At 40.2% G+C, this 21,913-nt stretch overlaps 1 protein-coding gene across 4 annotated transcripts in view; it reads right to left on the bottom strand.

Annotated features, from left to right (window-relative positions):
* Positions 1–6,698: 6,698 nt before the first annotated feature.
* Positions 6,699–21,913, bottom strand: part of PDLIM5 (PDZ and LIM domain 5) — a 132,948-nt gene continuing 117,733 nt past the window's right edge. For all 4 annotated transcript variants that reach the window (XM_037379591.1, XM_037379581.1, XM_037379600.1 and 1 more), the window contains 4 exons: positions 15,737–15,917; positions 14,624–14,744; positions 10,567–10,682; positions 6,699–9,920 (listed from right to left, as the gene is read on the bottom strand). In XM_037379591.1, the coding sequence (XP_037235488.1) occupies positions 9,831–9,920; positions 10,567–10,682; positions 14,624–14,744; positions 15,737–15,917 (508 nt within the window). In that variant the 3' untranslated portion in view covers positions 6,699–9,830. The remainder of the gene's footprint in view (positions 9,921–10,566; positions 10,683–14,623; positions 14,745–15,736; positions 15,918–21,913) is intronic.

Genomic DNA, 21,913 nt, shown 5'->3' with positions numbered 1-21,913 from the left:
CAGATGGACAGGAGCTCCAAACAAGGCAGCACTGACAAAAACGACAAAGCAAGGTGTCAGAGTACAGATCCTCATGTAGTTACTCACCTCTGCCTGATGTGGAGGAGGCTATGAAGTCTATGCACTGGGGTAGTGTTGGACAAGTTACATAATCCATGGACCAGAAGGAGCGATGGATTTGTTTAACCATGAGCCACAGCAAAGACCTTCCAGAAATTTATCAGCTCACAGAGCAGCTGGATGCCCCTTACACCAGGGCACAAGTTAGCTTGGACACTCAGTGCTCTTTTGCACAGTTATTTAAACAGCAGGTGGAGAACAGCAGCTTCTTTGCAGACAGCAATAGATAAAAAGCTTATAATTTTAATCATTAGATTAGATTTTCCAGTTTATTTCATCCCCTGCAAGTTATGGTACTACACAAGGGCTGCAGCAGCTGAAGGTGCGTTTCCCATTCACAGACCCATGAAGCTGCTCTGTAAAATCTCCACATGGACTTTACCAGAGGTGGCCATGAAAGGAACTGGAAGAAGTTCAGAGAAGCAAAGGCCCAGGGGAATCTGAGATAGGGCTGCTGCCTACCGACAGCACAGGATGGGACGGTGTAGTTTGAAGCAGCAGCTGGCACTGGTAATGTTAAACAGCGCTCGCTTCAGCCTCTGGGTAGCCCAGAGTCAGCCAAAGACAAAAAAGGATTTGTTTGAGCTTCCAAGTACATTGTGAAGGTGAAAAAGCTATCTGACCTCAAAGAATAAAGCCAACAGAAGAAAAACGTGCAGTTTGGTGATGAATATCAATGTAGAACAGAGAGAGGAGAAGTGTTCCCTCCCACAAGACTGCAAGGTCTGTGTCCCCCTTAGGAGCACCCTCAGCTCCTGCCTGCTGATTTACCTTGCTGTCCCCAAATCATCCCTTTCTCAGACCATGGTCTCATGAATCTCTGACAAGAAACAACTGACAAAACAGTTTTTTGTCTTTTTTCTAAACACCAAACTGTTTCCTACTGTTACCTGCCCTTTCCTCCTGTCACCATGCCCCATCTCCTGGCCTCTACTGCAGCTCACTTTTCCCTCATGTCTCTACAGTGACTGAAAACACAACTAAAAATTGCTGCCTAGCACGCCTTTTCTCCCTTCCAGGAGTAACACAGGAGCTTACCATATATCGTGGGAAGACACGAAGGACAGAATAACACTCACTATTACTGTTGGAAGAAACTAATTTAGAGCGCCAATTTCCATCCTAGTTGATTTTGCAAATCCCTGCCAGGGAGAAGTTAAGTCTTCCCTCAACATGCTCCCTGAAAAATAAATAATTTATTACATTAACTCATACACATATTGATAGAGTAGGCTCATGCACTCAACAGTGATTTGCCCTGAACTTAAATTAACTTAAAAACGTAACCTATACATAAACCTTCAAAGATGTATTTTTGGCTCTCTGGATGTGGGAGAGCAAAGGCTGAGTGTCAGCAGGGTGTTGCTGGGCAGAGGGATGGGAGATGGACAGCAGAGAGGCAGTGAGCAGGGGCATTTGTTGAGATGAACTAGCCTGGCTGGCTACTTCTTCCAAGATCTCCACAGCAGCAAAACCTATCCAAGGAAAGCCTGGATGCAGGTGGTAATCCACAGCTCCCATATATCGATGCTGATGTAACTTTTTTCACCCTCTGTATAGCGGAGCTATGATTGCCACACCTATTCTATCACGTTCCAAATTACAACTCTTGGTTTCATGGTAGTACCGTAACATTTTCTAACTACCAACCCAGTGCTCCCATAATACACCACAATCCTTGAATGCTAATTGCCATTCAGCAGAAAAATACAAGATTCTCCTACTACAGTCATGTAACCGCCTAGGAGATGAATACGGTATTGGGAAACCAAATTGGGAAGCCAAAGCTCCAGGACCTTGTGAAAGACAAACTTTAAGCAAGAAAATGTGCTATTGCTTTGGGTTTTTTTGAGAAGTATCATATGACTTCATCAGAGCATCCTCAGAAACTGATCTCCACCAAGACACCACAGACACCCACTTGGAGTAAATGAAAAAGGAAAGCATCAGAAAATAACATCTCTTCAAATTTTGCAGAGACAACTATGAGATGTGTTCTGTTAAAACTGGGGGGAAAACCACTTGATTAGCAACATACTTAGGAAAATATATAAACAAATAAGGAAGAACATGCAAGATTTAAAGACAAATTTGCAGTCTTATAGTATCATTTTACTTCCATCAATAAGCCCTGAATTATTTCAGAGAAAGCCCAACCTATTTGCTTCTCCAGATACCACTGGTCAGAATTTCCCAGTAATCCTCTACTGATTTTCAGTGGGTACGACAAATAGGAACACCCCCACACAGAGGCAGCAGATTAACTTCATTAGGTTTGTTTAGAGCCAAGTATAAGCCCAAGGTTGGACTCTAGGTGCTGTAAATATTAAGTGGCTCCATTTTATACCCTACCTGCCTCCAACAGGCACAGGCTGAGACAAAAAAAAGCAGGCTCCCTATTTGGGGGAAAAAAAAAAAAAAAAAAAAAAAGTCCTACCCTATAAAATGTAATTTATTCTTTGCACACAGCAGGAGGTGGTGATTGCTTTATGTGTCATGATCAACCCTTTCAATAATGGAAGCGAATTTTAAAAATAGATACTCCAGTAATTTTTGAAAGCTGAGTAATTCCCAATCCACACTTAAAGGACACGTTGAAGAATTTACATAATTTGGAGCAACGCTGCTAGAACAACATAAATGGCAAGAAAAGCTGAACTCTGACGTGGGTAAAACCTGCAAAGAGTATCTCTGAGAGTTTAGTGCAAGTACCAATAGTTTATCTTTCATGCAGGGCCAAATTATCTATGAATTTACCATCCTTTTTTTTTTTTCTCAGACAATACTGATTCAATAACAGAATGAGTATACAAAAAATTCACGTACTGTTTGAGTGGAAGTGTATATCAAGTCCATTAAATTTCATTGAATCAGCAAGGTGCTAGAGTAGGCAGATTCGTATCAGGGGAAGATTTTCACTTTCTTACCTGACCTGTTTCGCCTCATCCAGAGACACTGAACATCTGAGATCTGAGAAATTAAATATCCTGTTAGAAAGCAGTGTTATCGTAGTGATGTTCCTGCCTCTGGGTAGTGTAGTACTCAACTGTCACCTACCAAATGAGAGCACTCCTTCAAGTACATTTGCAACACTTAAAGGAAATCCTGCTAAAACCAGGACCCAGATCCTTAGTTTAATTCTGATCTCACTCATAGGGCAAATGTAAGCATAACATTAAGGTAGCTTTGATACCAGCCATTTTCAATTTGGAGGAGAATAAGTTGAAATCACTGAGGCCGTATCTGCTTAGGTTATCAATGCTTTTAGCCCTACACATGTTTTCATGTGTCTCCCTTTTGCTTAATAGATTTCAAGGGAAAGAAAGAGTTTACATGGGATGTAGTTACCACTTTGGTCTAGTATCTCGAGTTATTTTTCCGTCGGAAACTTCTGGGTGAGAAAACGTGACACTTTGGAAAGTGTGCCAAAATTTAGTGCAAGTCTATATTTACCAAAGGGATATTTGACATTTCACTGATGCATCACAAAGAGAAATAAAGGACAAACCTGACAAGATGATCTTGTACTGAAGTCCTTTAAAACAAACAGCAGCACTGCCCAGCAGTAAGAAAAAGTGAAGCCATGAGCTCTGAAAAGGAGACAACTGCGATCCTATGGAAAGTGTGAATATTCCTTGGAGGACAATGACACAATCCTTAGTTTTGCAGTATAGGAGAAACCTTTTAAAACATACCCAAACCACTGGATATTTTTTAAGAGTTTAAGGTATTGCCAGTGCAAATGCAAAAGCGCTTTATTACAACTTGCATACCTTACCATCTTAAACATTTTTTTAAAAAATCTTACGAAAAATATTTTTCCAGATCAGCCATGTGTAAATTTCATCAAGGTGACTTACAATTTCTTTAGAGATGTTTTTGCTTGTACTCCGTCTTACTACAACATGCCATTCTGACACAAATAAAACTTTCATAAGACCCCTAACAACAGATAGTGGGTTTCTGTCCCCAAACTGTCACATACACACTAGATTTGGGCTTATCAGACATGTGAATACTTTCCTGTGTCTTTTAGTGACCAACACAAGTTTCCTATCTATTCCAAACTCAACTTTCATGGCAAATGATAATGAAAAAGACCTTTAGGCAAAGCAATAAAGAGAAATATAAAAGCTCATAATAAGCCCAATTCATAAAATTACAAGCTGTAGTGTGCAGTATGCACAAGTAAAACTGAAAACCAAGTTCAAGCATACCAAACGAGATTATAAACTAGCTGTTGTTTTTCTGTCTGGGAAAAGCAATTCTTTAATGAGCTTGGAAACACAGCTAAATATTTTCTTTCATAAATTCAAGAAAAAGCCATACCACTTTTGAGACTTCTTCTGGGCAGCTTTTTCTCCTCTCTCTTTTCCTCTTTTAAATTTTAAATACTGCACAGGAATCATTTGCTCTGTGAGGTTCCCATAGTTAGAACCAAACCCTTCTCAGAGGAATTTTGGCACCTTATTAATTAGTTGGTTATGAGAAGGAGCTGCACTCTTTCAGTGACTCCTATTTTGCCATCAGTAAAGTGTGATCCCATAATAAATTTCCATCAAGCAAACTATTTCTGGTAATTCCCCCTAATTAACACCAGACTGCTAATAATAAATTAGGCCCTATGTGTTTCTGATATAACCAAGATCTTGTCTGAGCACAAGATATTAACCAATGTCCCGAGAAAGTAAAACTTGAACCTAAATTAAGCCTTTGCTGGTAAAAGGATTTATATGTAATTTTGTGAGGAACCCTTTGAAGATCTCATACAGAGCATTTTGACCAGCAAACATTTTGAGTGACAGAGAGATTTGTTCTGTGCCGAGCAGTGAAAGTGGATTTATTGTGAAAACACACCATTGAGTTTTAAGCCTATAAATCTTACACTGGATTACAGCGTCTTAATGAATGAATGACAGATCTCCTTTTTTTGTCGGTGCATTTTAATGTTACATGACGTTGTGATTGATAGAAACCAAACCTTTGCCATTAAAACGTCAAATGCAGACTTGATGCCTTTAAAAGTTTGGCTTCTGGAGTTTAATATACTGTTTGCAAATAGACTTGCATTTGTCTCGTTCATAACCTAAACACTGAAGGGGAGGCAAGTTTTCTGTAAAGTTGCCTCTAAATTTTATAGAGCTGTGTGCAGTGTTTTCTTTTGCTTGTGTAAATACAGGTAGAAAACAACAGTGCATTTGCCTAGTTAAGACACTCAGCTAAGGAGAGTCTTACACCAGGCTGGTATTATCATGAAGTAATTGGCCATGTTATAGCAGACGGTTAAATACCCCGTGGTGAAAGCAGAGACTGCTGCGTGCCAAGGCTAAGTTCAGTATCAGATAATGCTTGCCAGAGCAGGCAGTATTTCCTTGAACAGCCTCAACTGAGGAAAAAAAAAAAAATTAAACACTTCTAAACAAGCATTGTAAAGTATTCTAGAAGGGCAGTAGAATGAAGTAAAGGTAGCAAATAAACAGAACTTAGCCAACATTGAGTTTTACATTGTTATATATTATATAGTGTTCAATAGCATATTTCCATCTTTATTCCATCTTGAGAAAAGATGGAGAATCAGAGACTCACTGAGGTTGGAGGTGAAAAGGGACCTTGACCAGCTCAAGAGTCATGTCCCATTGGATTTTGAGCATCTCCAAGGACACAGACTCTGCAATCTCGCTGAGCAACCGATGCCAGTGTTTGGCCATCCTCACTGTTATCCTGTCACCAGGTACCACTGAGCTGAGTCTGGCTCCATCTTTACTCTCCCCTCCAGGTATTAGTACACATGGATGAGATCCCCCCCGTGAGCCCTCTCTTCTATAGACTGAAGAGTACCAGCTCTCTCAGCCTCTCCTTGTATGATAAATGCTCCAAGCCCTTAATCACCTTCCTAGCTCTTCACTGCAGAATGTCTCTCTTATACTGGAGAGTTCAGCACCGGACCCAGCACTCCAGATGTCTCACACCAACACTGAACATAGAAGAATCACCTCTCGCAATCTGCTGGCAATGCTACACCTAACGGACCCCAAGAGGCTGGTGGTCTTACTTGTCACAAAGGGGACATCACTGGCTCATGGTCAACTTGGTGTCCACCAGAACTCCTGGGTTCTTTTCTGTAAAGCAAACATCCATTTCACCCAAAAAAAACTGAAAAACAAGCAACACAAGTGATATCTATTCATGTTTACAATCATGGCTTTCTTTTACTGACTGTAATTCAGGAAAAAATAATGTGTAACAAAACAATGGAGGACAGCTAGAGAGTTTGGGGTTTTGTGTGGGTGAGTTTGTTTTTTTAATTATAATTAAATTAGCAAGCGTGAACAGCCAAAATTTGATGCCAAAGACTATTAGACACAAGCAGGAAAATCATCAGGACTTAAGAGCTGGTTGTTTAGTATAAAACAATGGAAAAATAAAAGGAAAGGAAATTCAAACAAGTAATCTGCAAATTGATGTAGTTCCCCTTCTTACTTTCGTTTGCAAAGCCACTCACATGGCTAGATGATGCAAATAACTCCATGATGAAACAGGTACACAGCTGAACAGACCAACACACACCGAACCACAGCTCATCTTTTGCTTTTAAGTTTATTGCATTGTTATATTAAGCATTTATATTTACACATCATTCTGAATTATTTAGTTACAATATACTGAAACTGTCATCATGATTCAACTAGTCACTAATAAAGACCTTCTACCTTCAAACAGTTAAACCCAATTCTCTTACAGGCAGTTTTGGAGGAAAAATAACTACTGACTGAACATACATGCAAAAACCTACAGTAGTTAGGTTACTAACATGTCTCTCCTGACTTTCTAACATTCCCTCAAAACATGAATGCTATACATGTGTTATATGAAAAGTAATTGGGAATCTCAGAAAATCCCCAAATGATGATGGAACAGTGCTGATTTTTGCTATGCTAAGTCTGCAGTCAAATATATGTATGTATATGTGCATATATGCATACGTCTCTCAATGTACATGCGTATGTGTGCATGTGTAGAGAAGTATATATAAACACATAGACACCCCAAAAGATTCTAGAGGTAAATATGAAGGCTTACAAAGAAAACAAAATACAAAGATACCAGTACGAAATAGTCCTAAACAAAAAAGGTAATAAATATTCAGTGAGATATATGGCATTATTATAAAGTGCTCTACTAAAATCTCACTTATTAAAATAATGATAAAAATTATGTTCTTTTTAGTTGATTTATGTAATTTTGCAGAGCCATTAAATATTATGTATCAGTGACTCTATGCTTTCTTTTAAATTTTAAACAAATAGATAAAAGTAGAAATTAAAAGGCGAAGCAGCTAAATGAAGCAGTACTATTGGAGTCTTTCAGGCTTTTGTACTCATGTCCTGAAATCCATTAACAACTGCAAAATTTCAAACCCTAGAGCATATGGATTAAGGAATAATACAATTCCAATTAAAATTATTAAACTAAACAAAATTGATTTTGATTTTAAGGACAATGACAAACCGAGATGTTCCTATCCTACTTCAAAATAACAGGGTTTGCCTTGAAGAAATTACTGAACACCCTATCCTGTGCATTCCCATCCTCTTTCCTCATGCATGTGCAATATAGCTCCACTGCAACCTAGTCTCTAGGTCTCACTTCTCCACATTCTACCGAAATTCAAAAGCAACCTGGCTGACACATTACCGTATCTCATCCAGTCTGCTTCTAGCCTTCTGATTTTCAGCCAAACTCACAAAAGGGTACATCTACAACAGTGTAAACATTTTAAACAGCTTTATGCTATTTCTTCTGTACCATCAGAAGTTGAAAAACAAACGTGGCAGTATTGAAGAAAAAACAACTTCAGGAAATAAAGCGAAACAGCCCCACAATGTGAACCTGTCTTGCTGAATTAGTAAGAAAGCCAAGTATCTTTTCATATTTCAGTACAGCAATTTTGATTTCCTTTCCCCCTTTTTTGTTGATGTTCCTTGTTACAATTGCTTTACTCAATCATGGCAATTTTTCGTTATTTGCTCCACAGTTTTATGGATAAACCTGTCCTTTGTGTCAGTTCAAAGAACCAAAAAAAAAAAAAAAAAAAAACCACCAAAACCCAAGCCCAAACAAACCACACAACAAAACCAGTAAATGGTTACTTTTCGTGCCTACTGGAAAGAACACTAAAGACTAACAATTCATCTCTGACATCCCAGTTGAATTAAGTAGCACGTAAACTCAGTTTCCCTCAGGAGCCTGATCTGGCCCTGAGAGGGGCCCCTTCTCTCTTGTGCAACCCTGCTAGGGCAAAATTCACCCCGTGCAGAGGGTCACTACCTCTCCCCCATCTGCCTACAATTGCTCCATACCACTTAAGCCCTAATTCGAAGTTAAGTGGGACTTAGCTGGTGCACAGGTCTTGCAGTGACTCTCTGTACGGAGGCGAAATTCCTATCAAGCCACAGAATTGACTACGTCTCCTGGCTCGCAGTAAATGCACAACGACAGCATTGTCTCTCTGCTCCCTTGCAAGAACTGAGAGATACGGAGCTGCCTAACTCGTATTATGTTATTTAACAATATATTCCCTACATCTGGAGGAAAAGAGAGAAATAAACGCTAAACTAATAAAAATCGTAACAGCTGAGCAAGTTAGTTTTTGGTACACTACCTGGCACACCACCAATATACATATTCATGAGCTACATGGTAAAGAATGTACTGAGAGAAAAACAATGTCCTCAGTTGCACTTCAGCAGTTTTCCTCATTTAACACCAGTCTCACATTCTGGAAATGAAACACTGTTACCTGCAGATCGAGTGCAATTTCCCCTTTCCAAGGCACTTAAAACTATCTAAAACCTGAGCTGCAAACATAAGAGTGTAATTCCCCGCTCCCTTATTTTTAAGATCTGATCTAACATTTCCATCCTGTCAAACACACCTTGAGTAGCGGGTTGTGGTTTTTTTTGGCTAGTGCTCTCGTAGTACATGAGTTAAGGAAGAGTATGAGTATCACATTTGTTTTTTCTTCTAAGTGGCACCTTCTAAACTCCTGTTGTTCACCAGCATAGCCACCACCACCACATGTAACTGCTTTATAAAAACGTCTGTCCTCTGCACACCCATCAGAGGTTTAACTGCAAAGGCACAGGTACATGTAATGGTGGAGGAGGCTTCATGTGTATGAGTAGCAGATAAAAACATCAATTGCTGAACTATATACTCCATGTAACCTTATCTTTGCTTTGAGTTCCTTTTAATGGGGTTTAACTGCAATACTTCCAGACACACTTTAAAAAACATCAGCGCCATAAAGCGATGTGGATTGCTGAAGCCAATCTCCTTTTATTTGTTGAAGAACAGCAAGACCAAGACTTCTAATATCAGGTATTTATTGTTATAGATGTTCAGGTTTTAATACCGAAGCAGATATAAATGTGGTGTTAAAATCATGAAACCAATACAGTAATCTGTCAAGTGTAGAGGTAAAAGCACTCTAATAGTTTGGCTTAGGTGCAATTCCTGATTTTTATCTTTTTATGAAGCAAAACTCTAACTAATAAACACTCTAAAAATTAGTGTGCAAGCCCTTCCCCACATTTCCACATTTCTCTTCCATTCTAGAAAATCATATATAAATAACCAATTATTGAACATGGACATTTTAACCTTTCTTTCTGCTCAGTACATTTGTTACACAAGATAAGCTCCAAGCATCAGATGTTGATAGAGTGAGCGTGTTTCTTGCACAGTGGCCTGTCCTTCTTGGAGAAGAAAGTCTGACCCTCCAAACTGTCGCTACACACCTGAAATGGGATAAAAAAAGAAAAGATCACTCAATTCAGGTGGATGAACGACACCCATACATTATTCAGAATGCCAAACCATGGCATTGTTCTATGCACAAATACATTCAAAGAATAAGAAATATTACCTTTTTCTTGGGCATACTCTTTTTGATGTAATACTAATGGTGGATGCAAGCATAACCTTCCTTTCTTTAAGTTAACAGGTCCTTAATTGGGAGCAGAGTTAGGTTCAGCATTTTAAGAAAGATATCCAATCATTAGGATTGGGGTTTATTTGGTTTTGGGTTGGGTTTTTTTGTCATACAATATTAGCAGATGATACCTTGGCTATAGTGTCTTCATGTCAAAAGCACTCTTGCTACTTTAGAAACACAGACAGCTCCTGTATGACTTCCAGTGCTTGCTCGAGGAAGTAAATGTCAAGGGTTAAATGCCAGGACACATGGGTACAATCCAGGCCAAGTCCTCTGGACCAGTGCCAAAGGCTCACAATAGCAACACACCTTCTAAATAACTGGGAAAGTGCTTTTTGTTTGGGCTCAGAGGATTGAAAGAGGTTACAGCTGTTAACTCCTCTAACAGTCAGGTTAGCACAAGAACTGCTGCCACGGGTTTGCTGAAAATGTAGACTAGCTTTACTTACTGAGCATACAAAGCAAGTGTCATGCCAAGTGTGGCCCAGAGCTTCAAGAAACCTGTCTCCAGCTTCAATGGGGAATTCACAGCCGTGGCACATAGTACCGAAGAGGGCATAGTAATCTGCAAACAAATGCAAACAGATTTTAAAGATGAAGCATATGCAGAAAAGGGAGAGTGACCCTTTGAAACCTTTGTGCTTTTCTTTCAATGACAGTGGGTTTGCCCTTGTTGAGTTTTATAATACTGGGTGCACTGAATAAAGAGCTCCTAGACTGAAAAACCAGGATGCCCTCCTTTCCTTGCTAATTCAGTTCTCATCCCCTTCTTTGTCCTTTCAAGTGAGCGACGCTTCCATCTTCCTGGTGTTTCATTTCCTTGAGATCAATAGTGTGCTCAGGGGGGAAATGCACTCCTTGCAGAGCACCCGTGCGGGCTCTGTGTGCTCCTTATATTCTCTCCAGCTCTACCTTGAAAGCATACCCTAGCTGTTCACACAACAGACCTCCTCAGCGAGTAACACACTCCTACCTACATCCTGGCACAATATTTGCCCCAGACTGCACTACACAAAATCATGCAATCATTAGGCTTCTGTCCTAAACAGACTCGAGCAATTTGGATCAAGTCAGAATAGTTTCCTAGTCACTGCTGTTTATTACATAGCTCTTAAAAAAGAAAAAAAGAACAAAAACTATACACACAACGCCCCCCCCCCCAAAAAAAAAAAAAACCAAAACAAAACAAACAACCCACAACCAACCAAAAAAAAAAAACAAACCTCTAACAAAACAGAGGCTTTATGCAATATATTTATTGCATTTAACAAAAAGTAATCGGTAGGGTGTCAGGATGGTTCTTAGTGACTGGAATCACTGATGGGTATTTGCACCTTTTTTAGGCGCTGTATTGACTTGGTGCCTTTGGAGGCTCCCGTAGAGTCAGCAGAGAAACGTTTTTCCAGCAGTCTCAGAAAGCTTGAACCAAAAAGAAGGGCACTGACCCACTCATATCCACCACCACCCCCCTGCTTACTGCAGAGCTTGAAAAAGAGAGAGCAGGGCAGACTAGCAGGATAAAATGCATATATAAAGTTGGGTGGGATGCACTGACACCCACCCCCATCCTCACAGTTTTGGTGCATGACACTCGCTTCTCTGTGCACAGAGCCATCTCAGGGACTACAAGTCAGCACAGCCCTCTGCTGCCCACCTGTGCATACCCAAATTTCAGCCCAAGCTGTCTGGTCTTTTCCACTTATTTCAACTCCCAAACACCCCATTCTAAGAATGAAATCTTTTTTTCCTGCACAGAAGTGAAGAGCATTAGTAGTATAACAGAAGGGAATTTGGGATCAGGACACCTACTATGGCAAATCCGTAGCGTCATGCAACATCACATCTTCATAAGATGGACTACAGACAGAGTGACAACCATAATGAAGCTTTGCACTCCACCCACCCTTAATGGTAACACTCTGCCTCTGATCGGGGAATTAGATGCCAGGGATTGTTTTCAAGTAGACTTATAAGGAGTGGCAAGTGGGGTTCAAGGAGATTTTGTTTCTCTACTAGATTATGCAGATCTGCTGAAGCTCTAGTGCTTACTGCAGCAGAGTCAAGAGACACTTCTCACACATGTCAAGCCCAAGAGAAAAGTCCTGTTTTGGTTTAGTAAGACAGTGTTTCATATGATGACTTCAAAAAATCATCACAGGAGGCAGGTCAGCAGGATGGGGAACACAAGTGCCCTGGAAAAGCAAAGCCCTTGATGGCTGCCAGGGGCAAGAAACAGCTTCACCTATCGCCTTCATTAATCCACTCTACTAGGATGAATTTGCAAGTGTTTAAGCAGAAGACAGACAATAAAAATGTCAAATGGCAGAACCCATCTGTGCAAAACCCCTGAAGGACACAGTCTCATGACCCTACTGCTTCAGCTCTTTGCATTTGTGTTCATACAGCATCTTTTACTGATATTTTCCCAGTGCCAGCAGTTAAAGCCTTTTGTAATTTGGCTTGTGGTTTGTGTTGCTAAGTTTATTGGCTTTCCTGCTAAAGAAAGCCCAATAGATAAGGCAGAATGAAGGGCATCAGCTTTCTTTTACATGCTTGAATTGCAATACCAAAGAAGGCTTCCAAGGCAGAATGCTTCTTGCATACAGCCTTTCCAAAACTAGGTTACTGACTCTGCACTTAAAAGAAGTTCAAAATTGTAGGTAACTGCACTTTTAATTTAATTTTAGCATCACCATACAAACCCAGAACATTCTGCAGATTAAACCCCCTTAATACTAATAGCTGATGCAGTTATAACTTCAAATATAGATTTAAAATTAGAAGCCTCCTTTGCACTAGGAAGAAGGAAAGTTGGCAATGACATTTACTCCTTATTTCTTTTAAATTAGTCATATAATCTTAACTCCAGCTGGACTGAAAGTCTTTGAAGAATGAATATATCTCAAATTAACATCTACTTAGAGAGCCAGAGCCATTACAATGTATCACTGCCAATAACACCTCACAGGATGTGTCTACATTAACTTGTGCTAGCAACTTTCTATCTCAGATATAAACTTTATGAGAAGCGTAATATTCTTGACGTTTTATCCCAGTGTTTCCTGCTCACAGTACAGAAAAGCATGCAGCTGTGCACGGGAGTCAACAGTAGCACAAATCAATGCACTGCATAACATATGAGTCATTTGGTGGCAGGAACAAGAATTCAGTTTACCAGAACAAACCCGGTCATGAGCTTTCCACCCCAAGGGGAGTTATCGATTCCTCCAGTACTATTTTTGAATCATCAAATGGCTCCACAATTAGGGGCTTCAGATTGCTTCAGGATGAAATTTCACCATGCTGTCACCCTGGAGGATGCTGCTCATATATCTGTTTCCTCTGCTGCTCCATGATTTCGATAGGGGCAACAGGTTACCCTACTCCTGTCACTGAGTTAGCAATAACCTACTGCATCCTTTCATATCTGCCAATGCCTCATTAAAGCCACTCAGACAGAGAAATTTTGGATTAATTTTACACGCTTTCCTTATCCCTTCAGTACCTAGTGCTCTCCATAGCTGCGAACAACTGTGGCATCAACCCAGAAGGAAATCTTAACTCCAAACAGGTCACTAGGATTTCGTGCTAAATCTTTTCCTGGTGAGTCCACTTCCGTCTCTAGTTTAACTACAATGCCTCTTGTGGTAGAAGGAAAAACACAGAAAAGGTCTGACTGACAGTTCTAACACAGATGTAAACAGCATGAGTGTGAAAACAATTATTGATACTATTTTGTTTCTTTTCCATTTTGTGGAAAATATTTTACAAATACTACCTATTTCTTTCCTAGCCCACAAGGGTACATTCTAAGGAAACTAGGAAACCAACACAAATAAAATCTGTACATATTAATAAAAAAGATACGATTAGCTGGAAGTACTAAAAACCGAACCAGAATCCCTCTGAACTTCTAAGCCTTATCTTTCATGTAATATTGTTCATCAGGCTTTCAAGTGCTATAATCATATCACTGTATTTTTCCCCGACAGCCTGGTTTTTTATCCCAAGCTTATGTTCAACAGATGTTATCCCTGATCCTGCAAAAAACTTTCTGGGCAGACTGCTTACTCTTGGAAGTCCCCCCAGGCTGTGAATAAGGCTATTCAGAGTAAAATACATTACTCCACTGGCATTTGCTTGTTTAGTAAACAAGCAGATTTACATTAACTCCAAAATATTTTAAGGACAAGTAGAAAATCACACTAAAATTAACACTTTGCTGAATCACTGATACCTACAGCTGACGGCTTAACAGGTAAAGCCAGTGACAAGAAGCCTGCTCCTGCTGAAGCTAAAAAAGAAATTCCCACCAACTTCTCCTGCTGCAAACTCAAAGTATCTATAGCATTTGTTGCTGCTTTGAATTGACATATCGGTTACAGGAATGTGCTGGGACATTTCTGAAGTGAAGCTTGAAAAAAAGGCATTATTATTTTTTCCCAACCTTATTGAGCTCTGCTTCCCCGCACAACCACAGTAAACTCTGGTGGTGTTGTTTCTTACCCGTCTCACAGTAGGGATCACCATCTTCTAAGTGGAAGACATTATTGCGGATGGGGTTATGACAGGCCACACACACGAAGCAGGAAACGTGCCAAGTTTGTTTCAAAGCATTTATTACTTCCTGCGGGGATTAGAAAAAGTGTTACGAACACGTTATTTTAATGTGATGACTAGATTGTGGTGACCGTGCCTCCACACTTGTTTTGTTTCAAGAATACTTTGTTTCCTACTGCTACTTTGAACATGGGTTGTGCATCCCATTTCTGTTGATGTTAAAGTTAATGAGGTGCTTTGTTTATGGTACATCTTATTTGTCATAAGCAACTTTTCGGTTTTTTTGGAAGGTTCAACAGAGTTGGACACATCGAACAATTCATTTGTTCACCTTTTCCATTTTAATTAGGATCTCACCCACAATGGTCCCCTGAAATGAAAGCAGCATCTCCGATGGCTCGTCAAGTCTGTGAATAGTTAATCAGAAGACATCACACAGAAAATTATGACTGCTTTGTGCTGTTTTGGAAGACACTATAGTGCCAAATATGACTCGAGAATTGTGCTGCCAGAGCCCTGCGTGACCCCAGTTACACAAGAGTCCAGACACATCGCTGTCTGCAGTAACGGAGCGGACAATCAGCTGGCGGGCTCAAATTAGCAGTGTTAGTGCCGAGTAGGATAATGTGTCTTTCTATCTACATTACCACTGGGAATATTTCAGTACTTCACATCTAGCCAACAAGCATGTTCCTCAGTGCTCAGCTCAGCTAAGGAGAATTATTTACTCCCCATTCACCCCTGCCCTGCAATTCTGTAAAAAGCTGCCAACTTAAAAGCATTTCACTCAAGAAAATCTGGTAATCACAATGCTGCAGAACAGCTTCATGAAAACAGGAGCTGAACCTGGAAAAGCCAAGGAGGCTACAGCACCTTTGCTCAAAGAGACTGAAAAGGCTCAACATTAGGAGACGGAAAACCATATTCTGTATGTGATAGGAACTGAAAAGGTACATCAGAGTATGTTTGGAAGAATGCAAACTGGGCCAGACAAAAGGAAATTTCATGACAGAGAAGCACTGGACACTGTGGTGGTTGTTCCCACTGACAAACACTTACCCCAAGGATCTTCCTCTGGCACTTTGAACACTCAGGGGCAAAGAACTTCTCGTAGCAGCCTTCACAATACAGTGCCCCCTTCTCCTCCACAAATCCAATGTAAGCCATGGAGGTTTTGCAGTGAGCACAATTAAACTCCTCTGGATGCCATGACTTCCCCAAAGCCACCAAGAAGGGTCCTCTGATTAGAAAGAAGAGATTTTTGTAGGAAATGCTCCTGGGTTGGCTCCTGTAAAAGCTGTTAATAGGCTTAACCCACGATACCTCTGTGCCATTACTACACTGTTCACAAAGATATACTGCTCCATCCCACTTTCCACCTGCAGGTCTAAGAAAGCATTAAGTGTTGGCTGCATCTATTCCCATTGAACTATCTCCCAGACACACCTAACCACAACAAATACTGACTCTCTTCACTTCGCTGTATTTCAGACATCTTATTTTAGAACTACATTAAATACAGTGCTGAAGTGGCTGCTAGGGAAGGGAAGGAGGATGTTCCCTATGTTCCAAATTATTTCCATCTATTACAAAGAGGTATTTGACTCAATGATATGATCATGTCTCTTTCAGCATTCATTTGTATCAAGGGCACAAACATTCAAGTAGACTTGACTCCATTAAGGGCCCATAACATCACCTTCTTGTGAGACAAAAATTCAGTCATTGTCCTTACAAAACAAGTTTGTTACAAGATAATCCACACCACCACCACCACCCCCCACCCACCCCACCCCCCTGGGGTATACGTGAGTATGCATCTTATTTTTTCTTTTCCTTTTCCTTCAAAAGCTAGTTAAAAGAGGATCATATTCTCCAAATGCAGAGCCTCCTCTGTCATTTGCAAACACAGAATAATGATGCTTTAATAGCATTTGTCTGGCTAATGCAACAAGGTTAACAGACAAGATAAGCCTATCCTTTTCTCAGTCAACAAAAAAATTCTCACTATGCAACTCAAATCCCAGGTATATACCACTGTATGTGTATTCACTTCAAAACATATTCAGCATCCTAATCTCTTTAACGAACACATTTACTTCAGTGAGGTGACTCCAAGGTCCCACCACTCAACCTTCCAGAATTTAGGTTTCAGGTGAATGTTGCGGTCCAAGTTCATTTCCCTCACCAGATCTCTCATTCCTGCGAGGCCAATAAAGATGCCGTTCTTTCATTAATGTACCACCTTTCTCTGATCTAATACTACACTGCAAAAAAACATGCAAGGTAGTAATATCACCACTCTGCTGCTAAACATTTTTCTGGAAATCCAGTAAGCTACAAGAACTTTTTTGTGTAAGATAAGATTTGCATATGAACAAAGCAACAGAGAACAAAAAGATTTAAAATTTTCTTCCAGGGTCATAATAACTTTAAGAACGGAATATAAGCAGGCAGAGGACAGACAGCAACTTCAGTGAGGGCAAGTGGTAAATATTTTCAGTTCTTTCCCACATTTCCTCTGGAGATGCTATGTATTTTCAGCAGGATGAGAAGTCAAAGATGAGGGCCTCAAAGAGATTTAGGGTAACTCATAACTCCTGAGATTACAAACGTACTTAATCTGAAACCGTTTCTTCTATTCACCTCTGATTACCAGAAAGAAAGCAGTGAAAATTGAGCAGCCCATAACCCTTTAAGGAGGGAGCCAGGGCTGAGCGCAGCTCTCTAGCTCCTGCTCCCAGCGGATGCCTGAGGAGTGCAAACACTGACCTAACCCGATACCCTCCCACCGCTCTACAAGCACCTTTTTACATCAATGCCCTTTCAGTTATGTACTGATCAAACAATACAAGCCCTTATGTACAACAAAGTGCTCTCAGCGCGCCGTGTCAGCACAGGCTAATTTAACAGATTCATTAACACAGGGCTGACACTGAAGAGGCTTTCCCAGGTCCAGGTAGTATTGAGTTTCTGGCCATCTGCACCGAAACGATAGGCTTGGTTAGCTCTGCAATGGAAAGCAAGTATGCTAGCGACAGGAGGCGAAGGAATTTTTACAACATCTGCTGCATTTAGCTCTCCAGAGTTTACAGCTCTGACATGTTGAGGTTAGCCATTCAGGACAGCACACAGGAACCCAGACGGATGGGGAACAGCCTGAGAGTGCATCTACACCGTTTCTTTCCCAAAGTCCCCAGACAGCTGTGGCCATGCCCTGCACAACATCTCCGAGGTGTTCCATTAGCAGGGCTGGTTCCCTGTGCACACGTGTCAAGAAGAACACTTTCTAAATACAATTTTCCTTTTAATCAGGCCGTAATTTAAACATGTCAAGCTGATGCTGCAGCTTAATGATACCAGCAACTTAAAAGCTGCCCCAAAGCACATAGAACAAAGGGGGGGGGGGGGGGGGGGGGGGCGGCAGGAGGGAACCCAAACCACAAAAAATTCCAAACACCTGCCATGTGAAATACACTAAAACGTGATGTTCAGAGCTTGGAGGCGTTCCTGGTCTCTGCATAGTTTTGTGATCAAAACAGTAACTTTCAGTAATGAAAGGTATTTATGCGCTGTATTCTTTTGGAAAGGAGTTTAAAGCCCTGATTTCAGTAAGGGGGCTGCACGCCCATGCAACCCGATGGGCATGAAATGCTAGGAAGGTGGCTGCAGGTGGCTTCATCCTTCCTTCCGCATTTAAAAACAAAAAACAATATGCCCCCTCACCCCCACCCCTACCCTATGCCTCTGTCAACTAAAACATTTTTAAGGGGGGTGCTAAAAAAGCATGTTCCTTCCCTCCAAAGATACGGGATGATTCAAGTGGCAACAGTTGGCTATGAAGGTGCCTCTAGCCTGGGCTGCTTTGACATGTTAAGTATTTCTGAACAGATTTCTGGCATCACCACCTAGACCATGTGAACCAAACCCACAGACTGAGGCAAACAGTAGTAATCTATTATTTTCCAAGGAATTCTGATGTATTTACAACAGTATTTGCAGAATCTTATGCCCAAATGATTACCAGTTACACAAATTTGGTAGCCACCTGAAACATCTGGGTTCTATATGTAGCCATGATATATGGGCAAATTGGAAGCACAAGTAACGTAAAGGGAATAGAATCCCAATTTCACTACCTTTACTACAAGCTAAATATAACGTAATCAGTATGGTCATAATGCATTAGTAAGCCTATAATCTAGCTTCTCATGTGCCTTTTATTAAGATAGCAAGCCAGAACTGAAATTTGGTGGTAAAGAGATCAAAACAATTTCCACATCTGCTAAGTAGGCCAAGCAGTCTACACTCTGGGAAGTTCCTTTTTCTCCTCTGTTGGAAATGCCACAATATATAATTTCTGTACAGGAGATGCTGAAGGGAAACAACGTTTGTACTTTTTTCCTTTTGTCTTTAAAACCAATTAAGCTGTAAGAAAAGGCGACAAAACCAAATCATCATTCACAAGCAGACATACCAAAGAGTATGTTCTCAATAGCAATCCAGGGAAAACACATCTGAGCTTCAAAGAAAGAACCCACTCTGCACTGTAGCACTTGGTAAGACTGCCTGGGAACCAGAAGTCTTCATCAGGAAACGTCAGAAGTTTGTCAGACCCGCACAGCAAGTAGATCATGGGAAATTTAGTTTGCCTCCAGCTTTGGTTCTTTCAGACACAGAAAGAGAAGCTTACTTAATGAAGCTTTGGGAAAAATGGAATCTTCAGACAATCACTGTATGAATAATTAAAGATATATTAAAAAGTTATAAGATGTCTCTAAGAAATGGTTTTGGCTGAACTAGCCATGGTTATTCTATGCCTGAGTGTAAAGTAACCAACTCCACAACGCATTTTGGCTTCAAAACAGATGCACAATGCAATGTCACTTGATCCTTCTCCTACCTTTTCACAGGTAGTGCTACCACTAAGGGCATAAACTGTAATTATGCTGAAAACTTGCATTCAAAATACCATTGCAGTCTTTCAAATCCACTGTATGCTGTGAACACAAGGCATACTTGCCATTGATTAATGCACATCAACTCATCCTCAAATGAAACAATGCTTGATTTTAATAATTGAGGTGGCATTTAACATATGAAGAAATATAAGGATTTAAGCACCACCAGCAAATTGCAAAGTTAGAGGTGGGTATCAGTTACTATTCATGAAGAGGTGTCATTTACAATGGGGGACAATGGCTTAAGCACTGTCAAGCAGGGCTCTGCAGTTTCCCCTCACGCATCCACTAAGCAGCAAAGGCTGCTCTGTGGACCAATACACTCCCCTACTTAGAGGGCGGCAGTTCATCTCTTTCTTTAACAGTGATCAAAGCGGGAGAACCGAAGTAGCAGCAAGTGCTTTAAGGGCTGAGAGGAGAGGTTGGCTGCTCAAAAGCAATCTGCAGACCGTGCTGTGAAACCCCATGGCACAGAGCATCAGCGAACCCTGCTAAACCACAGGTACTGTAAAAGGCACTGAAGTTTCTTGCGTGAAAGATGCAGCATATATTGGATTAGCTATGCTCAGCTTTAATCTTAAACTGAAATGATAACAAAAAGGAAAGTTCATGGTTGTTCACATGTTATTTACTAGACACAAATCCAAAGCCCAGGGAATAAAAAGATCAGAATACTAAAGACAGACAAAACGAATATGCAGGCCAAACTTTTCAACAAATCAGATGAATCTCATCCCAAAAGCACGTAGACCTTTCTGATATTAATCTTTCATGTTACGGTGAAGCAAAAAATCTGGAGTAGAAAGGGTGTGCACCTATGCTGGGAATTCATGTAAGTTTTTTCTATTGTTTCAAGGGGATTCAGATAATTTATTTTTATTTCCCATATACAATGGGAGTAGGAAAAACTTCTCAAAAATATCACAGATCAGTTAGTAAAGAGTCCTCTAAAATTAACCCCATGTTAAGTGAACTGGTAGTGAACTATAAGAACAAAAATCTAATCAAAGTAAACAAGCTCAACTCAGTTGAACTCTAGAGATCAAGTGATTTGAGTTAGCTGCATCTTCTGATGCAGAATCCAAGCCAGGGCTCAAGAGGCTGCAAAAAGCCCTGGTGAAAAAGCCAATTTTCTATTATACTGAATGAAATTTATACAGTTCATAGAGCTCCTCATTTCTCAGGACTCATGTTTTCTACTCGAGTCTCTTTCTTTAACCATGGTGAAACATGGTGCAGGCTCTCCTATCTTTTTCATTGAAAAGACGGTACATAAATGAATAAAAAAGGAAACATTACAATGCATTACATTTCCTCTGTAGTTCAACAACACTAATGGGTGAACAAAAGACATTTTAAAAGAAGTACATCACTTCCAATAATCCCAGGAAATCTCTATTTTAGGGAAGAAATAAAATGCAAGGTAGATGAAAGTCAGGATGATTTGCACACTGACATGAAAAGTTATTACGGTTCCCTAGATGAGACAATAATGACTAACTGTCAGAAATCACTGACGGAACAATGCAAATTCTTCCTCCATATGAAATTCTGGATAACGAAAGGATATCTTAGGGGCTCAGAAGAATTTAACCTAATCTCATTTGGCAAACTCGTGTTTGTGTTGATTTTCTACACATGTCATACAAGTGTCAAGGACACTTAGCTACAACACCCAGAGTCCAGAGAGCCCACAAAAGAGCTTGAAATCTAACATTGCAGGAAATTATTATTAACCTAGTCCTAGCAATTGTTAAATCTCCGTTCCTTGCTTTTCCTATACAGATGGAGCCTGCTATTTTTTCTTCTTCTTAATTAGAAATTCTGGTTTATAAATCAAAATTTGTGACAAGTTAGTTTTATAATTCTATACTCTCTGATCGGTTTCCAACTAGCTAAATCTTCTCAGTTTTATTGGAAGGGGTGTGTAAGTGAAAATTAAGTTGCTTACTTTTCTTTGGTTTTACTTTTGCTCTACTCCATCCAGCTTTCTGGTTCTCTCTAAAACAGGTTGTAAGGCTGTGACTATATGCAGTTCACAATGTTCTTCCTCCACCAGTACTCCCATCCTCAGTTTTATTATGAAAAACGTGCATGAAGACAGTGTTCTGCATTATTGAAATTAAGCCCTAAAACACTGGTGACTAAGGAATCAAAACCCACAAAAGCAAAACAAAGCCCCGTTGTCAGAGAGCCTGCAGGATGAACAGAATCACAGAATCATTCAGGTTCAAAAAGACCTTTACGATCATCAAGTCCAACCATTAACTTAGTA

The sequence above is a fragment of the Falco rusticolus genome, chromosome 1, assembly GCF_015220075.1.
Source record: "Falco rusticolus isolate bFalRus1 chromosome 1, bFalRus1.pri, whole genome shotgun sequence".
Taxonomy (NCBI): domain Eukaryota; kingdom Metazoa; phylum Chordata; class Aves; order Falconiformes; family Falconidae; genus Falco; species Falco rusticolus.
Note: the sequence above shows the minus strand (reverse complement) of the source record. Positions and strands in the feature narration are given on the sequence as shown.